This window comes from Taeniopygia guttata, chromosome 3, assembly GCF_048771995.1.
Source record: "Taeniopygia guttata chromosome 3, bTaeGut7.mat, whole genome shotgun sequence".
Classification (NCBI taxonomy): domain Eukaryota; kingdom Metazoa; phylum Chordata; class Aves; order Passeriformes; family Estrildidae; genus Taeniopygia; species Taeniopygia guttata.
In genome coordinates, this window is record NC_133027.1 from 31,023,904 (window position 1) to 31,051,690 (window position 27,787).

The following is a 27,787-nucleotide window of genomic DNA, read 5'->3' on the forward strand; positions in this document are numbered from 1 at the left end:
GTGCAGCTTCCCTCGTATCCAAAAGGTGTGGATACAATTTCTTTTTAAGTTTAAAATTTTATTCAATTAACAATGGATAGCATATATCATGTTCTGTACAGTAATTCCCAGGTGTACAGAACATGATATATGCTATCCATTGTTAAGTGCCTCCAACAAAGATGCTAATCTAAGCTAAAAGACACTGTGCAAATACCACTATTATCATGACCACAGTTCCTAAAAAAAATAACCACTAGGGTAAAAAACTGTGATTTTGAAATAATTTCTAGTTATTTCCTAAATGGAAAACAAAACTTAAAGCAAACTTGAAGGAAACTTTAAAATTCTGATGTTCCAAGTCTTTTTAGTTGTTACACTTTATTTTGTTTTTCAACACTGGATGAATTTTAAAAAGTAGATAAGCTTTTCTGTGCAATCTGTCTGGAAAAGATAATTATTTTCTTAGCTTCCAATATGCACAATTGTTTTAAAGAGACACACCTGGCTGACTGCTGATAAACTGAGGTTGAAAAAAAAAATCATTAACATAACAGAAGCCTAATCTGATGCATTTGCAACAAGCATAGCTTGTGAACTTACATTAGATGGAAATTTCAACCAAAATTAAGAAGCAATTAATTATTTGCTTCATTCAAAGTGAAACAAAGATTTTTTTAAATCTCAGACTCATGGTTTGAGCTCATCCTTAGTTTTTGTGGTGGTCACCCCTGAAAGTGTATCCTTATCAAGGTTATCTTGTAGATCTGCTGATGGGTCATTTGAAGAATTCTCAGTGTTACATAAATCTTCCTCTATAGCATCTGGGTGATTGCCACAGTCATTGTTCAGATTTTCACCATCTTTTTTGGAATAAGAAGTGTCCTCCTTTCTGTCTGAATTATCATGAACTTCTTCTGATTTTGAAAGCTGACTGGTATCAGTGTCACTATTCTTTTCACTGTTGTTCTGCTTAACAGCATCACAGTTCACTTCTTGTTCATCGTTATAATTTTCTTCCCCATTTTTTGTGAGTTCTACCTTTCTTTCTTCAGTTATTTTACCAGCTGAGCTTCCACTTGCCAATGTATTCTTAGGCTCCTTCAGTTTCTTATGCTTAGAAATATGACTATTGGGAATAGAAACTGGAGATGCTGGCTTTTTATTTGCTTTGCTTCCCTCTGACTTCTGTTTTCTTGGGGGTCCCCAGATAAAATGCTCTGAGGGTGTATAATGTTGCTGGGCAAATCTCAGCAGTTTCCTCCTTTCTCTTCGGTCTCTGATAGTATACACAAAATATTCTAGAGCACTTTGCTTAATGTTGGGAATGGTATCTTCCACAAGAGCTTCATGCAGAATAAATTTTACCAGAGGAGATTTGAAACTCTCATATCCAAGTTCACCGAGGCTTTTCAGAATTCGAGTGATTCTCAAGTAGTTATGTTGAGACCTTTGAAATAAATGGGTAAAAAAAATTCTATTGAATCAGAAAAAAAACCCCACTTGAAAAATATAGAACTGGAACTGCAATTCCTCAGTCCTGTTTATCACTTCAGGTATGTACTTCAGACCCTATATTTTCTCAAAGCTGCTGAAGCTTACTAGCACCTCCTTTGCTAGGATGTTGTGAGTGAAAATTAGTGTTTGTCAAAAGCACTGGGGGAGAGAGCTGAGAGAAAATAAAATCAAATGTACTTATTTTGATTCCTTCTGCTGTATGAGAAGGGCAACAAAGCTGGTGACAGGTCTGGAACAGGTAAGTCCTCTGAGGAGCAGCTAAAGGTAATTGGGTTGTTTATTCTGGAGCAACAAAGGCTCAGGGAGACCTTATTGTTCTCTACAGCTGCCTGAAGGGAGGCTGTGGCAAGAGGGGGTGGGTTTCTTGTCCAAGGCAACAAGTGACAGGACAAGGGGAAATAAGCTCATGTTGCACCAAGTGGAGGTTCAGGTTGGGCATTAGGAAAAACTTCTTCCCTAAAAGAGTGGTTATACATTGGAACAGGCTGCCCAGGAATTCATCACCATCCCTGGAAGTGTTCAAAAGATGAGTAGGTGTGGCACTAAGTGCTATGGTTTACTGGATATGTTGGTGCTTGGTCAAAGATTTGACTCAATTATCTCAGAGGTTTTTTTCCAACCTTAATGATTATATGCTGTTCTCCTTCTGGGGAGAAAACCCAGTCACTTTGTAAATGAAAGGGTTTGCAGTGTATTTATAGTGTAGTTACAGAACAGGGTTCATTGCACTTCACTCAAGTTACTTAAAAACTGGGTCTCCTGTCTAGACTAGCACCTGCACTACTGATACAGTCAGTGCTGGGGAAAAACAGGCACCTCTGGAGAGTAAGTCCCACTGTTGTAGGAAATATCAAAGAGAAAATGCACTAATTGTATTCTGCAAGTACTTGTGAAAAGGTCTTTCCCTTGTGAAGCACACCTTAGTATGCAGAAAAACTTGTAAGTTTGAATTTTAGATGGATAAAATTAGGTAAAGAGAGTCCCAAATCCTGATTTAAGAACAGGAGTGAAAGCATGCAGTAACGTTTGGGCTTCCTGAAAACCTTCATTATCTGTGGCCTATGTCTGAGCCCACCCCCATGCTGGCTCATATAATATTTATGTAAAATTATTAACAAAGTCTTCCCACTATTCACCTGGAATCAATCAGCAATTGTACCTACAAGCTTTTACCATGACAAGAGAACAAAATTCTGCAAGAAAACATCCTACAGCTCTAAAGTCAGAGATATTAGGAAGGTAAATAAAATTTGAAAAGAGGCTTTGGTACAATTAATCTGTACAAGACAAAATTCAGTGCAAATTTAGAATCCACACAATACCAATGTAAAGCAACTGATATAATTTGCTGAACATTGGACCAAGACTTGACATAACATGTTTAAACCTTTCCAGACCAGTGCTTCAATTAAAAATATTTAAATACAAAGTATTTCATGTTTTGAGGAGGGAACGAAATCTTTTTACTTAACTTCCATACAGGTGTGGATTATTTAATCTTTCTCAAAAAGAAATGTAAATACAAAGATAAGCCACTTGTTTTTTCTTAAGTGAGAAGCGGCACTTTTGGACTGGGTGAAAACAAATTCAGTACCATGACAAATTAGTTTGGAGCTGGGATCTTCTTCAGCACCACATAAAGTTGTATTTTCAAGGAATTCAGTGATGTCAGTTCAACTGGCAATGAGTGAGAAGAATAATCAAAAAAAAGGGGAAGGAGGAACATACAGATAGAGGCACAAACCCGGCATCAACTACTTATTTTTCCCTTTTGTTTCCTGGCAGTCTTTAGAAAAAATATCTTTGCTTTCTCTAGAAAACAAAAGGATAAAGAGATTCTATAGCAATTCTAGCAAGTGAAGTGCATGTCATTACTTACTCATTCAAATGCTGAAATCTTTCTTGCCAGTTAGCAGCTCGTGTTACATTTCCAGTTTTATCAATTAGTTTTATTCCAAAAAACTCCAACATCATTTTGTAAGCCAAAAGGAATCTTCTAATTGCTTCTTTTGTTTTCTTGAATTCCTAATGGACAAAGAATATATCTGAAAATCTCAGTGGCATTAAAGCAAGCACTTCTGCATCATATAAGGCAACTCTACATAACAAAAAGCAGTTATGTATTAAAATTACTGTGATGGCTTTTAAGGAGCTCAATTTGTATTACCTCAATTTCATATGTAGTTAATTCTTTAGCATAGAAGTTCAGACCTTGTTCCCTTAGAGGAAAAAGCCTGTTAAAAGAAGAAGTGCATTATGGCTCAGAATAAGAATGATGAATCAAATTAACGTTTTGAAAGAGAAATAGGTAATAATTGACCAACCACTGTATGTAAGTGTGGTTATGTTCCAGTTTTTCATAGTCTCCTTTCCATTTATTTAGGACTTCTTCAATATAAACCCCTGCATAAAAATAATTTGAAAAACTGTTAGGTTGTCATCAAAACCAGCACTCAGCTATACATAAAGAACATGCATGTAAAATAATGATAGAACACATACTTTAATTGTCTTTCACATACTATGTGAAATAAGGTCTATTGCAGCCATAAATAAATTAATTTTAATTCAAAACTAATTTAGCTACTAAAACTTAATTAAAAATAAGGTACTTATAAAATGTCAATATAAGCAAAACCAACTGACTTATACTGGGTTACCAACAAGCAAAGGTATGTGACAGCAACCTATGTAAAATATATCCAAGAGTTCTCATGTCATGGATCCCTTTATCACACTGACTGGGAATTAACAAACTTCTCCCATAAAACACTAGACTGTGAATCACCTCTCATTGATTTTACAAGATAAAACTGCAGTTATCCCTCTATCTATCTATCTATCTAATCTTCATAGAACAAAGCCTCAACTCTTTAGGAAATCTCCCATACTAGGAATCTCTCCAGCTGCAAGTACCATTATGATTGGGAAATCTTTCTCAATTAATAGTGGCCAAGCACAACACTGAGACTGTGCTCACGAAATTCAGTCACAGGCCAGAGCACTTTTCCAGGTACTATACAGGTATACAAAGTACATAAAAAGATGATCCTTGTTCCCAAACCTGTACAATATCTTTCCATGAATCAGCACTGTGTTCATCTGTTTCTATTCTGAAACCAACAACAGTTTCACTACTGCACAGCATCTCCCAAAGCCAAATAGCATAGGAGCAACCTAAAAACCCAAAGCCCCATGGATGTAGTCTCCTACTATATCTTTAAGATGCCTCTTTGCACAGTGAAAATTTCCATTTGGGTCTCAATAGCAAAGGAGGACACATTTCATACTTTTATTTAAGAAGTGAAGAAACCAGCTAGTCTAAGGGGCTGGTAAGTACATGGGGTTTCTAGTGTAGGAAAAGCTGGAAAAAGACCTGGGAAAGAGGACTTTCACCATCACTGCACAGTATCCAACCTTGAAATAAAGTATTGCAAAACTTGCTGCTCACACTCAGGGCAGAGAGACAAACAGGCCAGCTCTGATCCAGAACCACAAGCTAAATCTCTAGGTTATAGGAATAAACTTCAGATCTAGTATTGCACTAGAAATGTCTTGGGTTTTTTTAAACAACATTCTCCAGTATCTCAGTCCTTAACCTGGTAGCTAAGACTCCCTCCAAACACTCTCACAGACCCACAGACTCGGGTCAAGGTGGTGGTTACTCTTTTCCATTCTCAATACAAACTTTGGCATAGCCAGAGTTGTTCACAGCCAACAACATGTTTGGCTTATCAGCTACCTTTGACATTACTAACCGTGCTTTTCTCCTAAAATACTAAGAGAAATGTTATTCTTTACAAATTTTGGGAGGGAAGCCCTCCTATAGCTTTCACGACTATCTCTTCTTATAGCTAATCCTCTTGAACTGCTTCTTCATTTCGGACTTTAAAGGAGTTCTTCCCCACAACCTTTTCTGTCTTTTAGTTTCAGAGCCATATGGTCCCCAGGTTCACACAAACCTCACTGCCCTTAAGCTTACTTCCTCTATCTGTTCTCTGTGTAACGTCTCCCAAACCTACTGCTTCTTTACTGTCAATTCCCAGACCCACCTCTTCTTGCAGCCAAGCTAAAACTGACTGAAAGCATCTGCCTGTGGGTATCTAGATAAAGCGCAAGTTGGTTAAAGCAAAAGTCTTATCTTTCTTTCACAAGCTGAGTTATCTTCTCACTTGCTAAGGGTATTACCACTATCTTGTCTATAAACAACTCTCATCTTTACCTTTCCTATGTGTTCATTTTTACAACCTTCCCTTCCATCCAGCTTCCTATCTGAACTCTCACACTTTGCATCTCAACTTTCTTTTTCCTGACCTTGAAAAGTGCTTTCTTGTCATGCTTACACCTACCCTGAATGCTTCTGAATGCAGTTACCCTGGATGCTGGGAAGACAATCTTTCTAGACTTTTACTTTTTTATACTGACCTGTTTTTTTTTTGCTTTGCATTCTTCCATCGTGAAACCTTGCTCTGTAACATCAAACAAAAACTATACACCTTCACTTCCAAAGCCTTTGTGACCTGCCCCTCACTACCTTATCAGAACCCATTTGTTGCTATGAGACTGATCCTTCTTCCAACAGGATCCTGCCTCAAAGGCAGCCTACACATCTCACTCCTTCTGCACTCCAACGTGCACTTCACTATTTCCTACCCAGCTGCTCCCATACTGAGAGGAACCTATGGCAAATACATTCAAAACAACCTTGTCATCACTCTTTCAAAATCCAGATAATCTTAGTTTTTGCCTTCAGTTTGTCTTTTTTGCTAATGGCTAAGCTCTTATGTGCTGAAACTCCTGTCTATCACCCTAACCAAGACTGCTTTATTGCCTCCTCCTGCTTCCTCATCTGTCGGCTATCCTATTGTCACTCATACGTCAACTGCAAACTCTCTAGAGTAGGGCTTGTCATCTTTCAGCTTCTCCTGTGTTTGTGTAGAATGCTGCATATGAGGTTCCTGCTCCACTACCAAAACCACTAGGGACACTGAGAAATGGCTTTATTATTGGATTAACAATAATCTCACACAAGATTATAGCACATTTTTTCCCATTACACAGTTCTAGGGATATCACCTGTAGATTGCTGCCACTCCTATTCAAACAGCACGTTCGTGCAATATAGTGGAAGAACTTTATCTTTGTTTAATAAAAGTATCACAAAGTGGTACAAACAATGCCTTGTCCTACTTCATGCTGATAATGTCTAAGAAAAGCACCACCTTCCTATAGTGAAAGCTAACTGTTTTAAGCATAAACTGCTCTTGTGTTATCAGTGTGCTACTCCAACATGGGAAGTTCATGTTCTACAATATATTACTATACGCCTTTAATTTGTCTCAATTATCACTACTGTTTCAATATGCTACTATCATTAGTGAGCATTCTTCTGTATCACCATTATTGTCGCAGATTACTCACCATCAGGTTTAAATGGGATTTTATTTTTGTAAAACCGGAGATTGCACAAGTCATTTTGATAACGAAGATCTTTAAAGTTCTGCTAAAAGAAAGGAAATAGGACATTATCAGCCTACAAAAACCTACCAAGACTATCCAGAAAGTGATACTGGGCTCTTTGAATAATTTAAGGACAAAAGATTTCAGAGTTTTAGGAACCACAGTGCTCTACTCATGCACTTAAAGACTCAGTTTAAGGATCTGAAAATTCTTTCTGGCTGGTACCTTTTCCTACTGAGGCAGCAGCAAGCATAGCAGCACCCTCTCCCTTCATTCTCAAGGACCTTGAGAGAAATAATCAGTCAGGCAAACTCTATGAACTACCATCTTTGATATCCACGGTACAAGCCTTTTCCTGGGCTCCTACCACAGTTCCCAGGCTTACACATATCATGTGCTTGCGAGCTTGCCCGGGATGAAAAGACATTACTTCTCTCCCACTTGAATACATTGTGCCTCAGCTTTCTGGTTTGTGATTCAGCTTTTTGGTTCTCATTTCTTGTACTTACTGGACAATAAAAAGGTTTAAGAATGTTTTTTTCACTGAAAAGGCAATTTTAAACCATAAAATATTCTTACTGGATACTGATGTCGGTACTTGTATAAATCTCTTGCTGCGTAGAAGCTTCTCTTTGGCTTGGCTGTCAGCTCAGTTCCATCACCACTCTGAAACAGCTAGAAAGTAGATAATCATGATACACAAACCCCCTAAATAGCATACTTCTACAGTATTAAAATAATTACTTTTCATTATGGATTTCACTAATGTAAATAAATGTAAATGCATGTATTTGTCTACTGTTTGGTCAAACATTGAAAATTTCCCTGCTCAACACTTACACAACACACTTTAAACCTAAGTTAAAAAAATTAATCTAAAATACAAAAGTAAGACTATGAACTGTCCTTCCAATGAGGCTGAATTTGAACTAAATTAACAGTCTGATTGTCATTTCCAAATATAAGACTTCAAAGTAATCTAGCAAGTGCTAATACAAGGTGAAATAAGTAACTAAACTTGAAAATGTAGAGGCACCATCAATTTGGAGGAGGAAATCATACTATTTACAAAAGAAGAGTCATGTACATAGACTTAATTGCTACTGTTGTACCCTGTGGAAAATAGCTACTAAAAACATTTCATTCTACTCCTTGCAATACACGTGTAATAGGTTAAAGTCAAGTTTAGAAGAGGAAGTTCTCTGGGACTGCACTGGGCATTTCCCGTTCTTGTTGCCCATCCCATGGCTTATCAACTGTACACTAATGACAAACAAACAGCTACGCTCCTTCCTCCTTTCACAAAATCAGCTTTGACCATACCTGCAGGCAAAACACACTTGAACAAGACACACCCCTTGACACTCGGTTATCCGGCACTAGTATCACCATGTAACAAGCAGAAAACGCAAAGACACTTAGGCTTACTTCATTTTGTTTGGTCTCTGAACCAAAACACGATAATTTAGCAATCTAAAAAAAGACCCAGCTGCTCCACCCTACATGGTATTCTAACTCAAAATTATTGTCAAAAGAACACTTTATTTCTATAAGCTCGGCATTAACAAAGCTTCCTGAAGAAGAGAAACTCGCTCTGAAAACTCGTCACACCCACCGAGGAGTCACAATTCCATTGCCACAGAGGATCAAATATTCAGATTTTTATCCTCTTTAATGAAGAGGACACTCTAAATGTTCCATTTAATTTAAAACACAACCTTTCCTGAAAACACCAGTAGCGGGAATGTCACCGACCAAGGCCTCGATTTTCTCCCAGTAATAACAGGAGAGAGATAAAAACCTAAGGCGAGCTTGTCCTCAGCAGACATGCAGCGCTGTGCAATCCCCAGCCGCTCCGGGCACCAGCGGGAGCCGCCGGCAGCAGCCCGGGCCCGCGAGTGCCGCAGAGCAGCGGGAGCGGGGCTGCCCGGGCCGGGCTCAGCTCGCCTCGGCTCGGCTCGGCTCGGCTCGGCTCCGCCCGGCCCGCGGGCAGGGCAGGGCAGGGCGGGGCCGCGTCCGGCGCTGCGTCCGGCGCTGCCGGTACCTGCTCGGGGCTGGCGGCGTCCGCCTCTGCCCGCTCCGCGTCCTCCCGCGCTGGCGGGGCCGGCGGCGGCTCCCCGGGCCGGCAGTCGGCGGCGGGCGGCTCTTCCCCGCCTCCCGCGGCGGCGCACACCCCCTCCTGCCGCCGCGGCTCCGCCGCCTCGGGCTCCGAGTCGGTCTCCCAGGTGGAGTCGCAGTCCTCCACCGTGGTGGGCTCCTTGAAGCTGACCCCGCTCAGCAGGCTGCCCATCGGCCCGGAGGCCGCGGAGGCCGAGGGCTGCGAGCGGCCGCGGGCTGCCTACGGCTGCGGCATGGCGGGGCGGGGCGGCGGCGGCCGGGGCTGCTCCCCCGCCCGGCCCCAGCCCACGGACACGCGCGGGGCGGAGCTGGAGGCTCCGGGATTTCCACAAGAAACGCGCGCCCAGCCCCGGCAGCGGGCATCGGGCAGCAGCCGGCCGCCGGCACCGCGGGGTCGGGCGGGGCGACTCGGGGCCCGCCCGCCGCCGCCCCGGCACCGGGCGGGCCGTGCTCGCGGGGAGAGGGGGAGTTTCCCCTCCGCCGAGCGCGCCCGCGGGCATTTCGCTTCCCGGAGGCGACGTGCTGTCCCCTGAGGGCTCATGAGAAGAGCAAGTGGGTGCGGATGTTCGTCCAGATGAGTGGGATGGCGGCTGCCCCAGAGCAGTGGTTTGGGGAGGAGATGCTTTAGTGACAGACGTGGTCGTGCCGCCTGCAGTGTGCGAGCTCCGGCTGCCCACTAGCCATGGGAGCGGCTGCGGTGAGGAAGACCGCAAAGAGTGTACAGGTACTAGAGAAGACAGGAATGGAGCGGGCAATCCTGTGGTAACCAGCCAGTTTTACTGCTTCTAAAATTCCTGCGAGTCTGGGGATGAAACTGACATGATGTTCAAGGACCAATTTGAAGGGGTAGTGAATATTCTATTTGGCTAGTACATGCCTTCTGGACAGAGTTTGAAGCCAGGAGTGAAGATGTGGTGAGTTTACAGCTTAGCACATTGTTTCAGTGCCTGCTCTCACCCTCCTGTCTAAAAACATGTCCTAATTTCTAACCAGGATTGGTAGGCTTCAGTTCACACTCAGGGATTTCTGCCTTCTCCTTAAAGACGATTCTGTGATGTCTTGTAACCGCTTCTAAAGGTGTGGATTATCAGCAAGTCATCTCAGTCCTCTTCTTGGTAAACCAAACAGGTTGAGCTTCTTCAGCCTCTCACCATAAATTCCCTTTCACATTCCCTCACTCTAAGTTGTACCTTTTTTTTTGTCTGCTGTGTGTTGAATATTTTAGCATCTGTTTCAAGTGCAGGAACCAACATTTTAACTGGATGTCAGAGTCATCAGTATAGAGGTGATTTAATCTATATATTCTTGTTTTCCTACCCACGCTCTATAAACTGAAGGATCATTTTAAGTCAAATTGCCACAGTGTCATGCTTAGATGCACTCATGTCACTCTTGTACATAACCCTCCTTCAGGTTCATTGGAAGCATGTTAGCTGCACCCACCGACCCCAAACACAAGAAATTACTGGGAATGCCCTGGTGTCGCTGTTGAGGCAGGGATGAGAATGAAGAGACTCCATCTTCAGAAGGCAAAGAATGAATCTTTATTCAAAAGCACCTCTCTCTTTTATAGAAAACATTGTGAACATTAATTTCATTGGTCTTAAAGTAAAAACATTTCACCTGATTGGTACACTTGGACTTAGGTCAGTGTGGTAGAACATATCTATAAACAATATGAACGGAAAACAAGAGAATACATTGTTTACATTCCTCCTGGACTTTTTCCCAGGCTTAGCCTGGCAGCAATCTTTCTCTTTTTCTCTCTGACTGAACTGAGAATATCCACACCCTGGTTTGTCAGACACTGTTTCAGGCAAGTGTATTGCAGTAGCAGCTCACCTAGATACAGCCACAGCTGCATGGCTGAGCCTGCGATACAGCTCAGTCTACTCCTGCTGCTGCCTCCCACCATCACCTGCCTTGGCCAAGACATTTCTCCCCTTCCTGTGCTCTTCATGAAGATCAGTGAAGCCCACTCAACCTTTCCAATACCCCTTAGTCACCATCATGCCAGCTGCTTCCCTCCTCAGGATCCAGCTACTCCCACTCCCAAGATCAAAGCTAGTGGCCCAAGCCAAGACATCCCCTCCACCCTAACCCTGTAGGTTTTCAAGGTCTACTGGAACTTTTTTGATATGTGATATTAAGGACTATCACAACTGAAGATATTCAGATATTTCCTGAAGCATACAGGAAGATATTTCTGAAGATATACTGAAGATATTTCCTGTAGCATACAGGAAAGTTGAGTCTCATTTTTGCCAGTGTTCATCATTTTAATAAAGAATAAAAAATCTCCATCAAGCAGGAAGAAGAAAGGTTGTAAGAGGGCAAGCAGTAAGACTAGATGCTAGGGCTGCAGTTGAGGGAACAGAGTTTTATAACACTCATGCTTATGTATGACATTTTTTAAGAACTTCCTCTTCTTTGACCTCATTTGAGAAAAAGGATTTCTTTCATGGTTCCACAGTATCTCCTCCCATGTTGTTGGCATAGTTTGAAGGAACTGACTTAAGATTCTGACCTCTGGAACACAGTTTTCTTGACTACCTGCTGAACAGCTACTTCCATTGGCCAACATCTACAGGCCCAGTATAGACAAGCTCTCTGCTTCCTCTCCCCTGCTACAGCTTTAGCCAGTGTTCCCTCACTGGGATTGTGTTTATACTATGGACAGTGGAGCTTCAAAAGCATGCCTTGCATGTGCATAAAAATCAGGGGAAGGTTTTGATGACATTTCAGTTTGCATGGCAGTTAATCCCACAAATTAAAGATCTTCCTGCAAGAAAGCTCAATTTCTTGTGCAAATAACTGCACCTTATTATAGAAAGCTCAGTTTTACCTGAAGAGCAAAGCTGACAGCCAAGTCTCAAAGCTGTCGACCAAATCTTGTAACAGAATTTTAGGTGGATTTTTAAAAGATCTGGATCTCAAAGCACTGAAAAGAACTAGGAGTCAAATGAGCTGGGTGGGAGAGCTCACCAAGCCACTCCCCATCATTTCTATCAGTCCTGGTTAACCCGGGAGGTCTCAGATGACTGGAGGTTAATCAGTATGAACCAATATGACAGGATGGGTATCTTCGGGTGATTTTACAATGAGTAGTCTATTCTCTTATCATCTTCTCTATGCCTAGAAATGGTTGCTGTAGCTTTAAGGTGGGGAGGGGGGAGACTTGGGAGGCTTCCACAGGCTTATTCAAAACGTCATTCCTCAGGCATCCCTGCTGCCATGCAGACTGCATCCTTTTTTTTTTGTTTTGTTTTGTTTTTGGGTTTTTTTGTTTGTTTGTTTGTTTTTGTTTAGCTAGCTTGTTTTTTGTTAGCTTAGGCAAGAAGGTTTTTTTAACTTTCCTTGGCCCTGGAGAGGCTGCTGCAGCAATCTTTGGGTGACTTTTTTTCCAAAGTGAACTGAGTGGTTTGGTTTTGGTCTGAGATCTGAGAGAACAACCAGTGGGAGAAGAATTGGCTGAGGCCAGCTCCATCTCGGCCCCAGACCTCGGAAGAGCCATGCCAGTGAGAAAAAGGACCAAATCCACCTCCTTCACCTGCTGTGAAGAGGGGACCAGCACCAGAGATTCATCAGGTTCTCATCTGTTTTGCTGGAGTTGCTGTGTGAACCTTTTGTATTGTTTTTCTTTTTTTTTTTTTTCTTGAGACAGGAGCTGGCACCATTTTTTTTCTCCCCACCAGGTTGTCAGTCATCGTGTGGTTTGTTTGGTTGGTTGGTTGGTTGGTTGGTTGGTTGGTTGGTTGGTTTTTTTGTTCTGGTGGAGGTGGGAGATCTGCCCTTTGCCAGGTGTATGTATTTTTCCTGTGAACAGTGTGTTCTTTCAGGGCTGCAGCTTATTGCTGCTTCTGGTTGTGAACTAGAACCAGTTGGGATCATGAAGTGGCTCTAGCACCTTAAATAGCTTTGTAGGGTGGTATTTCAGAGCTTGAAGAGATTCCCACAAGACATATTTAGAAAAAAATAAATTCCATTACCTCACAGTCAGAACTGGTAGTCATTTTAGCAAAAGTAGTGAATTTATGGCACTTGAGCTCACTAAAGTATTCCTGTACAATGGAAGATGACTAAGGGCCAAAGCCAGGAGGACCTGTTTCAGTCAAGTAGTTTGTCTGTCACATAACACAGGTGAAAAACAACAGAAGATCTAGGGGACTGCAAACCACTGTGCACCAAATACAGACTTTCATAATGCTTAAAAAAAATAAGCACTTGACTTCTGATTATATACATTTATATACATCTTAAACAGCATAGATTAGTCAAAACTGTGGTTTTTGGTTTGTTTTTTTTTTTTTGTATGAGGACATGGGTTTATGAGGACTTCAAAGTGGAAACCACATTGCTTTCTCAAAGCTAATGCTGCGTGTGATAATAGTTAAAAATTATTTAAAATGTGGTAATTGTAATACTTCATCATTATCTTGGGAGGATGCTTGGAATAGGATACCAGAGAGGTCAATTAACAACTGTGGAGAGACTTACCAACCTAATATTAAGGTGATATAAAGCTGGGAGGGATTATGCATCCATAGAGGATATAGTAGACTACAAAACTGTTTTGATAAATGACAGAGGAGGGTAGAATAAATAACACTGGTAAAATGAAATTCAGTTGAGCTAATGTAAAATGATTCACAGTGGATATTTAAACATACAAAAGTAGATTTAGGAAATGCAGAAAGGCATTGATATGACAGAAATGTCTGAGAGCTACAGTATTATTTGCATAAATCCAGACAAGGGTCTAAATATATTTGGACACCAACACTGGGAAAGTGTTTAAAGTCATACAGGTATGACAATGTTTTGTATGAAGTAGCTGTAGCTGACTGGTATTTTAATTGGCTTTGTTACCTCATTTGCTTATTTTTTGACTATGGTCAATGTTAATTCTCTTCTTTAGTCCAGTAATGCCCCAGACTGCTAAATGCCAAGCTTGATGTAGTAGCTATAGAAGGTGAACCTAATTTATAAAGTTCTCCATAATTTCCCTCTAGTGAGTGTCATTGGAAATTATTAACTAACTGTAAACTCAGAAGTCAGGTGGCATATTTGCCTAAATTTGTTTCTGTTGAAATCTGAAATTAATTTACAGCGAAGAAAAGACTTCACATAAATCATGCTAGACATGACAGATCAGTGTATTAAGCTCAGTAAAGCCAGTGGAAGTTCTCTCATTTTTGCTGGGTTATGACTACAAACCTGAAGACCTTAACTGAAGCCCTGTTTATTGGAGTGTCTTACACTACAAGTCTGTAAAAGGTCACTGCAGAACAAATTAATAGAAGAGTGTTTTACTTTAAGATGATCTGTCTAGGTGTCACAGTGGCAGTCTCAGTGTAGTACTTAAACCTCTAAGATTCTGCTTGTTGTCTTTCAGATACAGTTTGAGCAGAAAGTTTCTTGAGAGGAAACTGATCCAGTTCTAGGATGCAACATGGTCTAAATGAATTGCTGTGCAGAAACCCTTGATTTATAGCTGGAATCCTCTATCACCCTTGTGATGGACTGGAACCAGCTATCCAGGCTGGCACTACCAGCTCTTCTGTAGTGGGCTTGTCTAGGGTGCATCAGCAGGTCAGCTGCCTGACATCACTGGTAAGAAATGACATTCACTTGTCAGAAGTTCACACAGGATTAGGTGATGCCATTAAGTTTTGCTGAAGGGCTCCTGGACTGCACCATGCAAGCTAGTAATTTTGGCAGGGGAACCCAGTAAGAAATTTTTCTCCCTGAAAGAAACTGAGAGTGTGATTCAGAAGCCCAAATGCAGGTGTCCAAGTGTCTTTGGAGATCCCTTAGTGTATCCATCTTCTGCTGCAGAAGGGCACTGGTGCTCCATAGGTTCAGGAGGTCCTGTGGTGTAGCTGCCAGCCCCAGAAAGACATTTTGGCTACCCTGGGTTGTCTCCAAGGAAATGATGAACCTACTATGTGTATGCTTATCGTATATAAGCATAGGCCAGCTATATCTGTATGTGACTGGCTGGTTGGCTGAATCACTTTGAAAGCTGCTGGTCTGTATCAACCAGAGCCGCATTTAGCTATTGGACTATTACACCCCTTGTTATCTTTTGGCATACATCTCTGTGTAAACACATAAATTTAGGTGTTTCTTTACAAACTAGATCCTTCCCCTAATGTCCCTGAGCATCCATATTTCTGTTAGGAAGGGGTGCTACAGACTCCCTCTGACAACTGATGTGTAAGTGGACATTTCTGATCTGATAGCACACAGTATCTCCTGTCTTGAACTTCCAGAATTGCTAAATGAGGCACCTGTGCCAGATGTAGGACATGACTTCGTATACTCAGAGTAGGTACAACCCCCCTAGAGTTGTGTGATTTTTTTCCTCTGGGTCATTAAACAGAGACAGAGACATTATTCTGAAGCCTGAGAAGGCTTCTTATTTGGGGAATTTATGTCCTGAGGTGTCTAACCTGTAGATGCTAAGCCTGAGCTAATCACACAATGCTCCTTGTCTACTCCAATAGGGAAAAATAGGAAACTCCAGAGGATAATCCCTGTCGTCCTAAAACAGACATTTTAAATATGTAACATAAATCACAATATTGTTTGTTTCTACTGATTATAAAGGAAGCCAAGATCTAGCCAAAACTCAGGTTTAGACATCAGACTTATTGCATGATCTGATCCAGTCCTACACTCTTGAGGTTTTCTGAAAATACGCAATTTTGAGTACCCAGCTCCCATAGGAAAAGAGAAAGCATCTAACATCCCTTTCCCTGGCATGAAGAATATCTGTAATCAGGTCAAATCATGTAATACACTTCTAGTGAGAGACTGCGAGGACTGTTGTTTGAGAGTGTCTGTTGCTAGGTATGCAGAACTGAAGAGTAAAAATCTCTTTAGAAAGAGACAGAGCTTTAACCTTCCTGTCACATCCTATTGAATTTCTTATGCATACGATCAAAATGATAAGGAGATGAACTAGAAAACTGCCTCCTCCTTGGTCTTTGAATGAACAGCCAGCCTTTGGCTCTCTGATGAACAGAGAAGTATGAAAGGCTACAAGGAGATCAGAGCACCACAGTACCCTGGTATGTCATTTGCTGTGCTTTACTTCCTCACCTAAACACAGAAGAAGTTGTGCAGAGCTCCCTCTCCGTCCATAATGAATCCCATTCTGCTCTGCTTGGGTTAAAGTGCCTCACTTTAAGGTGTCATAAAGTCATCCCCTGGGAGTGCAGCCAAGCACCAAGTACCAACACAGAGCCATCACAAGTTTGACCCACCTCTGTCAGCTGAAAGTGGAGCATGCACAAGCAGTAACACTTCAGTTTGACTGGACTAGGAGCTCATGCTATCCCTGGTAAAAATATTGCCAATAAACCACTATTTCAACACCACATACTCCACTTGTTCTTTCTTAGCTGAGTTTTTATATGACTGTGTGAATTTATGTAGTCGTGATGGTGCAGACAGCTATTTCAAAGATCTAATTGACGTCAAGATTGATGTGATTCATGGGAGTCATAGGATCCCTACCACTGAAAAAAGTCCAGATGAAATTATATGCATTTGTGCAGTTCTACAGTTTGCTTCTCAGCAGATGATTGTGGATTTCATACACTTCATCAAGGATAATTTGAAAGTGCCCAAAGTCATTGATCTTCGACAAACTCCTCAGCAGTTAGTTCCAGGCAGAGACTGGCACAAGACCAAATTACACTGGTGGGGCAGCTGCAGGCCCTGACTCTGCCACCACCTTTTCATCCTTTTTCATATCATGCTTGTTACATCATCTGTAGAAAATCTATATAAATATATAAACTAGGGAAGAAGTTCATCAGGAGAGCCATTTTTAATTAGGTCACTGATGCTCCACTGATGCTACGTTTTTAGCTTGTGATTGTGGCAAAGACGCATAGACTGAGATACAAAAGCAAGCAAACAGACACAACCAGAAATGGAAACCACTAACAACGCTGGCTTTCATGTGATTTTTATAACCATTTGGGTTAGTTCACTTAGTTAAGCTATTCTGCACAGATTTAAAGCACAGGTCCACATCAGTCCTGCGCGTTAGTCTTTGATGTCACCTTAAAGCAACCCTTCCCCATGCTTGCCAATCTCTGTGTGACTTCAGGGTGGCCAGGTTGGAGGGAGATGACGGCAGAGTTGAGGAATTCAACTGCTTTGGAGTGATGAGAAGCAAGACATGGCCCTCAGTCTGTGATCTGAGAAGGGACTGAAGCATATTATACTTTACACAATGTGATCCTCATAGGAAACCCTGTCAGCAGTTTATATGAATATTCTCAGAATATGCACATATATTCTGTAATGAAAGGAGTGATTTTTTCCCCTACCTATCTTGTTACCCCTTTAATATTCTCTATGACAGATTTCCTTAGATCACCACAGGACAGCCTCATCATAATGCTATTCTGTTTCTTTATTCTGAAGAAAACATGTTAGTAGAGCCTGTAAAAGCCTTTCCCTGTTTATCTCTATGGCGCTATCAGTACATTAAGTGCACTTGCCATCCCAACAAAGCATGCAAGGTGCTAAGTTTAAAGAGATGAAATTCTGCTTCTAGTGACACAGGAGAACTAAGAAGGGATAGGGATGAACTTTTCCTGATATGACAAATCTGAATTATGTGTCAACAAATAACAAATGTGCACTTTAGGAATCTGATGCAGTGAACAAAATTATCAGAGTATAGTGAGCACATGCACTATTGCAGAATTAGCCCATTTCATTCTGTAACATGCGCTGTTACGGCGTGAAGCCACCTGGCAGCTGGAATACAAGCAGCCTTGGACGGGCTCAGGAAAGACATTGCCACGCTTTCACACTCTTGTTTGAGCAGGCTGAATGAACCATCCAAACGGGCTCACTTCTGTTCTGCATGAAGAGATGAGTAAATAAACACAATGTCCTTTTGCATGTAGCAAAGTGGGTCAGCAAAATATTGCTGGTAATGTGCTAAAATACAGTGAATGCTTTGTACTTTTTGATTTACTGCTCTGTATGAACTCTGTATGCTTCCTTATATCATAATTGATATAAGGCTGTGTTTTGGAGGAGTAAATTTTTCAAAAGAAAAAATACCCACCTAGGTGAGCTGTCAATTCCAAGATTTGGGGAGGAACAAAGGAGTATAAATCACATGTTGATCAATAGCATTGTTAAAAAATACTAAAAGCAAAACTAAGAAAGCCCATATTGTCATCAGAATTACAGATGAAATCAGAACAGGGGATAAAACTGTTAAGATACTTTGTCAAACATTACATTTGTTACATTAGAGTCATTACAAAGCAAAACACAAACCAGGACATGGACAAAAGAGCACAGCCAAATTCAGACTCAGCAGGCAGAGCAAAAAATGAAAAGGACTGATCCAGGCTAGGGACTGGAAGCAAGGAACAGTTTCCTTGCAGGGTAAATGCAGCTTGGTGAGGGGACAGGAGGATCCTTACCAAAAGGCTAAGAGCTAAGAATGACTAAACAATATATACTTGTGTCACTATTGTCATAGCAAAAAAAAAAAAAAAAAAAAATCACACTACAACAAATGTATGACTAACAAGAAAAGGGGCAATTTTTCTTCTTGATGTCGATGTTGAAAAGGACAAAGCCCCACTGTTTTTTCTTAACATCATTATACCAATGGCATTTGCTGGCTTGTGATGTTTGTGGTAGTATTTCCTTGCGGCAGGAGGCTACAAGTTATGAACAGGAGGTACTGTTAACATTGTATGGAACATAGGAGAAAGAAATATATGATGCATGTTTGTGTTCATTAAATGAATTCTTCAGAAGAAAAAAGATTAAAATAAATATTGCCAGCCTTGCGTGAGTAACAATATTGGGTGCTGTGGATGGTTTTTTGGTTCAATCTCTGACACAAGCAATTTACTCTCCCGCAGATGCTTGCTGTTTCTAGAATGCAATGATCATCTCTGGGTTTTGCTTCAGATGAAAAGAATGATTCATTTCTCTATTACATTCCTATGAAATTTGTCACCCTCTAACACCACTCGCAGCTATCCTTAAGCAGGGAAAATACTTGACAGTTCTGAGTGTGTGCCAGAGTGAAAAAATAAAGCATCTAAAGTAATGTAAACATCATGTTAGGCCTAAAAAGATAGAATAGGAACAGCCCTTTTCGGCACCATGTGTTTGAGCAGACACAGTGGTGGGATGTGTATCTAACTGTTTTGCTGTGTTCTTTCATTTACATTAAAAAGGGATGTTTTTGGCAGAAAGTCAGTGTAAGCAGCATTCATTATTCCTTTAAGGGGCTTGATAATTCAGTATGGTAATACGCTGCAGACTGTCAATGCTGTCAACCATCCACTAAGAAATAAATTAAACTTTGTTCCAGTATCAGTATTTCTGTATGCAGTCCTGAGATTAAATGAGATTGGAGATCTGACCATGGGGTGAGAACTGGTGATGGTTGATATGTTTGTGAGACATTTTGGGTGAGGCAAAAACCACCAGGAACAGAATAAAACGTGAAAGTAGTCATCATTAGCTCGGGGGTATGAAAATCACAGAAAATGAGAAAAGTGCTTCAAGCTGACAAAAAAAACCAAACCAAAACAACACAACAAAACACACCAAAAACAACAACAAAAAGAACCAAACATAAACCAACCCTCAAGTATATCTTTGAAGTCTGGCTCAAATATTGAAAGGAGAAGTGAGTTTCCCCATGCAGCTTTGGATATATCTAAATGGTTGCTCAGAGTCAGGGGTAAAAAAAGTGAAACTTCTAGGTAACAAAGCATTTAATCCTTAAGTAGCCATTTAAACTAGGTCTGATGAAGTACCTCTTTCTTTGTCTACTTTATAAAGGGAGCACAACTGACTTATGTGCATGAAGACACAAACACTGAAGGTATCTAAAGTCACCCAAGTGATTAATCTTCAGCACCTAGAAACATTTTCATTTACATGAGTTTATTCAACTTGGCCATGTGATGATGACTGACAAATTGGCTGCTTTAAAAGACTCTCAAAAAGCTCGGGCCAGGAGGGAAGGTCGGCACTGCAGTGGTGCCACCTGGAAGTCACAACATTACTCTCAGCACCCAACTTTTCTGCAATGAAGTAGCTGCTGAGTCTCCACAGATTTGCTCTATGGGGAATGAAGGAAGAGGGAGACTGCTACAGCAAGAAATTCATAACTGTAACCTGACATCAGTGCTTTGAGGCTGCATCTATATTAGTGTTTTAGCCTGGACCAGAAGAAAGCAGAACTTTTAAAGATAAATTCCCAATTCTTTCCCCCTTCTGGGCGTTGGTTCATATTACTCATTCACACAGTCTCAGGGAACATAAACATTATTTGGTTTAGATCAAATAAACGGGAAGATGGAGATCAGGAGTGTATCCAGTACACTCCAAACGCAATGGGCATTCAGCCCATGGGACCAGATTAGGACTATTCTGAAGAAAAAAAAATCACTAAGTTTAGTACTGTGGGTGTCAGATTCTCAGCACTGATTATTTTGTTCTTTAGGCCTGTCACTGGCTTGCACTACTTGCTAATGTATCCCAAAGTGAAGAGGATCCTGGAAGAGTCCATTGCTCCATTAACACTGGAGGAGTTTGGAAAGATGAGATAGCTGATTTATTGTACTCAAAAGTGAATGAAACAAATAACCACCAAATGGACAGTGGACTAGTTTTCCAAAATTCAGTATTTTAACAAAAGAAACATCCACTAAGCAAAGGCAGAAACAAGTCTGGCACAAGACATAAGATAGTGAATTCACTGAGGATGTAAAATACCTGTTGATTACCTCTATCTATCAGATATGATCAGTAAATTCAAAATACAAATTGTGGTTTTTACTGTTTACAGCAGTAGCTTCAGGGCTTCATCCAAGCATAAACTGTAGTAAACTAACCATGATTTTATTACCTACTTTAATGGCCACAAAAGAACAGGGCAAACTGCAAAACAAAGCACCAAAACCAATTCCAGCACAACTGATCTAGGTACCTTATCCACAGATGGCAGGCTGCACTTGCTCCAAATAAAGCCTTATTTACAAGCTCCAGTCTCTTCAGGGTCATACCTACTGCAGCACAGCCTTACCCATGGTCACTGTCCTTTAGAAGAAACCTTCTCCAACACAGCCTTACCCATGGCTGCACTCCCTCCAGGGGTGTGGCTGCTCTGCTGTGGGCTTATCCATGGGCACATTTCAGGTACTCCAGCATGACCTCTTGCACTGCTACCGATGTTCAAGGTGTACCTGCTGTGGCCACCCAGGGATTGGCTGCCTCAGGGCAGACCTGTGTCACATCCCCGATCATATGGCTGCCCATAGGGGAAAACAGAATCAGGCTCACAGCCCACATCTGGTTGAGTAGGACGTTCGAGGAACTGAGTGGTCATTGCAGTAAGGCTGGAAATATCTACCATGCAGAAGGGAGAGGTGCTTCACTCTCTCCAAAAAGCAGCTGAGGAGAGCAAGAACTGTTGCTAGTTCATAACAGGGTTCTCCAGAGACTGGGAGGCAGTGATGCAAGGGCAAACACCAGACTTGGCCTCATGACAGTGCTTTTATTGTAAGTTTCCCAGACAAGGAAAAACAAAGTGACAACATAGAAAGCAGCAAAAGCAGAAAGGAGCCATTGACTTGCTCTGGAATTCAATGTACAGCAAGAAAGGGAGAAAGTAATGGAGCAGGTAAGGCAGCAAATCAGAGCTAGGAAGAGCAAGTACTAGCTTGCCAAGTAGTAGCTAAATATCTGTAACAGCTGTAAGCTCAGTCTAGCACACTCTGATCAAATCTGTTATCTTAAACCCCTGAAGCTCCACATCAGGTGCCAAAAAAGACTGTGGTGGGCTGACCCTGGCCAGCAGCCAAGCACCCACATAGCTGCTTGCTCACTCTGCCACTGCAGAAGGGCAGAGTGAGAAAACAGGAAGAAAAAAACTGAGACAACTCATAGGTGGAGATAAAGATGGTTTAAAAAGTAAAGAGAAAAAACCAAACAAAACCCACATCAACCAAAGGAAGTTAGTCTGTCACAACCTGCCACAGGTAGCCTGATGCCCATCCAGTCTTTGAAGACTGGCCACCTAGGAAGCCACCCCCTGTCCTTTCTTCTTCCTCTACCCCACTTGTTATTACTAAGCAAGATGCTATATGGTGTGGAACATCCCTTTGGCCAATTTGTGTCAGATATCCTGACTGTATCCCCCACCTCCTCACTGGTGGACTAAGAAGACCTTCAGGCTGGGCAAGCACTGCTAATCTGTGACCCACTGAAGTGTCACCTCTACAGGCTCAGCCACAAATGGTGCCATGTGAAATGTTAAGAGTTAACTCCATCCCAGTTACTGCTCCAAGGGATCATTACAAGAATTTATTTACATGACATCTATGAGTGCCTTCATTGCTTCACCACCTTTAAGGTCTTTCTCATGCAGTCTATTTGCATGCTTTCGGGGAAGTTACAAAACCTGTTATCTTTCCTGTTAACAAACAGACACTTTTATTCTCGGGAGGAAAAATTTCCTAATTAGCATACCTAGTTCTTTTAGCATCTTTGTTTAGGCACTGAAACAGGCTGGCCAAGGAAGTGGCTGAGTCATCATCCTGGGAGGTGTTTAAAAGATGTGCAGTTGTGGCATTGAAGGACACAGTTTAGTGGTAAACTTGGCAGTGCTGGGTTAATGGTTGGATTCAATAATCTTAGAGGTCTTTTCCAACTGAAATGATTCTCATTCTGATTTTTAAAAGTTGATTTAGCATGATTCCATGGTTACACTAGTGGTTTTGGTTTTTTTTTAAGCTAAGTAAACTCTGTCAATCCTTCATAGTTTAATCCAAGTATGCATTAAAATGGAGTTTTCTTGAGTAGGCTACTCTTGAGTTAAATTCTAGCAAAGCTGCTACTAAAGGATCAAAATAACTTTTACTTAAAAAAAAACCCCAAAACCCAACAAAACAGGCAAACCCAACCAAACAAAACAAAACAAAAACCAACAAAAAACCCAACTTGCTCTGTAAAGCAGGCATGTCAAGGAAAAAACTGTAGAACAACTCCAACTTTATAACTATAAAATTGAAACTTTGTTGCACTGATTTTGTGACATAGCATAAAAACACCAGAAAGGCCAAATGTAACATTCTACATGAAACCACAAAAATTTGATTTTTACATACTCTGTACAAGACTAAAGGGACACAACGCAATAAATCTCTTAATAACTGATGTTCCTTAAAACCTAAAATTTAAAATCAAACTTTGTGATTTTTGTCCCAAAATATTCCAACTTTTCTCAAATATAATCAGACATTAATACTCTTGTATTCTCTCTGCATGATAATAGAGACAATTCTGGTCCTCCGTGGTAATCTCTGCTTATAATATGGCTTCACACAATAAAGTAATACCGCTTCTTCATTCTCTAACCCTTTCTATTCATTTGCAAAGGCAGTATACATTAAAATAACCAGGATTTTTTTTTTTTTTTTTACTGAAAGCATTTATTTTAACCAAGAGTGGAAACAGATAAAAAATTATTGATGCAACAATTTAGAAAAATCATACAGGTTCAGCTGTGAACAAAAGTTACATCCTTCCTTATGTCTACTTTTCATAACAGCAGCATCACTCCCATTCTCCTTGTAAATGAACCAGTCATTACTTGCATTAAACTAACATCCAGAGGTTTCAATCAAGGACTTATTGTTCCATGTCCCTGTACAAAGCCATGGCAAGCTCCTACCCTTACTTTGAGTGATACACTTGGGATCTCAGCTCATGTAGACACTGCTGCTAATCACATAGCATATGGCAGTACAACAGCACTGTTCACCTGCAAAACTGCTCAAAACTAAGACAAAATGCAACCAGTAATGTGAAAATTGACCATAGAGAACATGGGAGGGTGGATGAGATGGGTAATGCTGAGAAAGCAATGTGCCTTAACTTTGGTGGGCTGCAAGCAGATGGTGCAGGACTTGGGGATGGATCGCTTGGGTTGGGCTTTGATCAGGCAGAGGTCTGTGAAATACCATCACCCACCCTGTGCAAGGCTATTCCCCTGCAGCACACGCAGTGCACATCAGAACCAGAGCCCTGCCCTGAGGGCACAGAGTCTGGCTGTAGAGTTGACCCTACTGCTCCAGATGGAGGTGGGTTTGCCTGCTGCAGAGGCAGAAGGTTTGCAGCCAGCCTGACACCATCACAGGCCACAGAAATGCCCACAGCACTGCTCCACGAGGAGTAGCTCCTGCTGTACCTATTCCCTGCAAAGCTGAGTCACTGGGTACAAAGTGCAAAGACAGTGTTCAGTTTGATGTGACACACCTGACAAGGCATTCCAAACAAGAATACCACACTGACAAGCTGTTCAGGTAAATGGTTACCTAAAGAATTTAACTGAGAACATGCTGTGTAGGATCTCTGCCTACTCATCCCAGATAGTGAAAATCAGCTTTCTTCCACTCCCTTATCAAGTTCTTTGTCCCCAGTGCAATATTAGCTCTGCATGTATCTAGGCTGAGCATCCCTCCAACAATAAGCCATTTTTTCAGTTGCTACTCTTACACCAACACTTGAAGTTACCCAAATGAAGATTGTACACCATGTTTGCAAGCTCTGATCAGACATCTTCAGTGTTAGCAGGGAAGAGCGCTGTGATTCAGTTGCCTGAGCTCAGGTGTCTGGTGATATTCACACAAGAACCACACTGCAAACAGGTATCACTAAAAGAATAAAGGCAATCTAACCTTTCCTTATGTATTAGAAATGTTACAAAACAGTCTTTTTTATGACAGCACAATGCAGTGTTTGCATAGTATCTCCATATTGAAATGTTCCAAAGTCATAAAACCGCAAAACTTCAACTGAAGTTAGTTGCTAAGCTAAGGTTGGCATTATTCTGACCCAGGCTGACTGTATTCCCTGATGTATCTATACCCATCTGCTATTCTCCTTCTGTTGTGCCAAGATTATCCATCATTTGGGGCAGGGGAATATCTTTTATTTGGTGTCTATTCAGGACTAAGGAATAGGTGCTACAAGAATACAAATCATCAGTAGCACAGTGGCTGTGATGATTTATTCTCCCCCCTGGCTTGCCTTGTCTGCAGGAGACCTGAAATCCTTGCATGCTTTTTATGAAGGGGCTTGTACTTTTTTTAACACTTGTGCCTCCAATAGCTGGTGAAAACAATTCAAGGTAATCAATGTATTAGGATTTATGGCTAAACATCAACATACTCAGCAGAGACAGAACTACTGGTTATTTTCTTTACAGCAGGGACAGATGGTGTCAGCTGCTCCTGTTAACCAAAGCCAGTTGAAGGGGTTACAGGTATGTGATTGAGCAAACCGGGGCAGGTTTTGCTCATGGCTTGAGCAGGTATGCCAGGAAACAGGCTGAAACAGTAGAAGAAGCTGGACTTCCACTGCAGAAGCTTTCTGCAGATATTTGTAATTACATCAGTAATTCTGCAAGAAGGAATCTCTCACAAGTCTGTTCTTGCTAAGAAAAGTGCAGTAGCTATGGTTACCCAGCAAACAGGGAGAGGAGGCAAAGCTGAACCACTGCGCTGGGCACTGTACACCATTTTTAACATCAAAAGCCTAGTTTTAGCTTTCCAAATAGAACTATGAGAGCAGCCACCCACGTTCCCCATTACAGTGTGTTTGCATATATAACTGTGTGGCTATGCATGTGTGGGTATATATATATAGATCTATAGTAGGATGACAGGATGACAAAGAGAACAAAAAAGGAGTCAGCTTTTAGATCATCATACAACTATGAAATTAGAAACGTACTCATAGACAACAATCTTGCAAACTTGGTTAGTCAGCCTAGGATCAGCACCACAGGACTTTCCCTGGCAAACTTCTGTCTGCTACAGGGAGGAAATGTCTTCAAGTGTCTTCATTTGGCTCTGATGATTGCAAGGATTGCTCAAGACCTACAGGAAATTCCCTGGAAAGGAACTACGTCTACACTGTAGCCTAAATGCAATCATTCTAGAAAAGTTTCCTTATTTACGGTAATATACATAAATAGTGCTGTACTGTAGAAGCAGCAATATGGAACTTAGCATATGCCATGGCCTGCCCTAAAAAACTGGGTAAATACTTAAGCAACTAGTCCACATTGAATTTCACTTAAAATGGCTTCACATAGTCATCAAGCTCATAAATGGGTGCTTGAGAGAGGGTGGGGATAGTTTCATGGGCTGCAGTCCTACTCATATAGTGGATTCCCCAGGCATGAACTCAGACCTGGCTAGCTTCCTTCATATCTTCAATGGAAATGTCTTAAAGCCTTACCTCTCTCCCTGCTAGGAGTTTCCTCCAAGCGGCAGGAGCAGGGCCTGCTTCACCTCCTTCCCTCCTGCTGTTGTCCCACAGGCAGTCCCTGACACAGCAACAGATAAAGCACCCTGGACACTTGAGTTTCTGGGCTGTTCCTTTGTCTGGCTGTGCTCCAGTGCACACCTGCAGTCTAATCATGGTTTCATTAGCAGACCATGTAGGTGTGCACTCCGTGGCTGCAGTTCAAATTAACCACCCATGTTTGCTCTTCAGCCATGAGGAGTAAGTAGGCACCATCATCTCACTTGGCTCAGGCCTCTCCTTATCACAAACCCCCTTTTATATACCAAGCTAGTTGTCTAGACTCCTGTAAATTAGCTAAGTGTTTGATCTGTAAAGTTAGGTGAAATTAATCCCATCCCTTACTACATGCACTTTCCTGAAGGTCGAACAGGCTGCTACTAGTTCATCTCTATGAGGCTCTTCAAAACTACAGGACAGCTGTGGTTGTTTGGTAACAGAGCAGAGCCCTCTGCTCTGATACCAGCTTCTAGAATAAACAATGTCTAATACTTTTGAGACATTCTGGAGTCCAGTCAGGGCTTGTAGATGACATGAGACTTCTGTGAGACCAGTGTCTTTTTGGAACAGTAACTAGGAAGCAGGAGGACAGCACCAGGGAATCTTGGCTAGCACTGGACACCTAATCATGTCTACCTGAGAGCTGGGGATGTGAACTACCTGTGAAGTCAAGGCAGACACAGTTAATAGACCTGGAGAGTGATTCAGCTTGATCCACAACAGACACCACTGTAACCAGTACACCCACACAAGGCTGGTAGGCAGGACACAGGCTTTTACAGAATCTTCTGGAGCAGCAGCTGGAGGCTAGGCAGGATTTGTAGTAAAAAACTGTGAGTAAACATCTGAACTGAACCCAACCAGAGATTCTTGTTGCTTCTGTAGGCTAGTACTGGAAAGTCACAGTAATTTAGAAGAAATTAAACCAGAGTATGTATCAACTTTCATCCATCCATCCATTTCCAAGAAAGAGTAAGATTTAGTCTTCTAATTTTTTCTTCTATAAGGTCTTTCTAGACATTAGAGGCAGTCTCTAGTGTAGTTACATCTACACAGGCTGATCAGTGAGACACAGGAGTCATGAGATACCAGTGCCCTTCTGAACTAGAAGCAAAAAGCCAAACAGATTAGGGACTGTATTTACTTGTGCTGGACAAGCAAGACACATCTTTGTCATGGGTAGAATGAACACAGTTTTAATACTTAATGACATGAAGCTTAAATCACTTACATTTGGAAATTTAGATAAAACAATATACATTTCGTTTTAGGGCAGGAAGTTTTCCCAGAAAATTAGTTTCTAGCTTCTTTCAGCATGATCACA

At 41.5% G+C, this 27,787-nt stretch overlaps 1 protein-coding gene across 4 annotated transcripts in view; it reads right to left on the reverse strand.

Moving 5' to 3' along the window:
- Positions 1–359: 359 nt before the first annotated feature.
- OGFRL1 (opioid growth factor receptor like 1) overlaps positions 360–27,787 on the reverse strand; it is a 79,422-nt gene continuing 51,994 nt past the window's right edge. Inside the window, exons 1-7 of one of the 4 annotated variants that reach the window (XM_030267395.4) lie at positions 9,002–9,502; positions 7,537–7,623; positions 6,919–6,997; positions 3,822–3,900; positions 3,665–3,731; positions 3,377–3,522; positions 360–1,429 (exon numbers count right to left, since the gene is read on the reverse strand). In XM_030267395.4, the coding sequence (XP_030123255.3) occupies positions 670–1,429; positions 3,377–3,522; positions 3,665–3,731; positions 3,822–3,900; positions 6,919–6,997; positions 7,537–7,623; positions 9,002–9,247 (1,464 nt within the window). In that variant the 5' untranslated portion in view covers positions 9,248–9,502 and the 3' untranslated portion in view covers positions 360–669. Of the gene's footprint in view, positions 1,430–3,376; positions 3,523–3,664; positions 3,732–3,821; positions 3,901–6,918; positions 7,001–7,536; positions 7,624–9,001; positions 9,503–27,787 lie in introns of those variants that run through there. The other 3 variants (XM_030267394.4, XM_072926530.1, XM_072926529.1) reach the window with 3 other exon arrangements.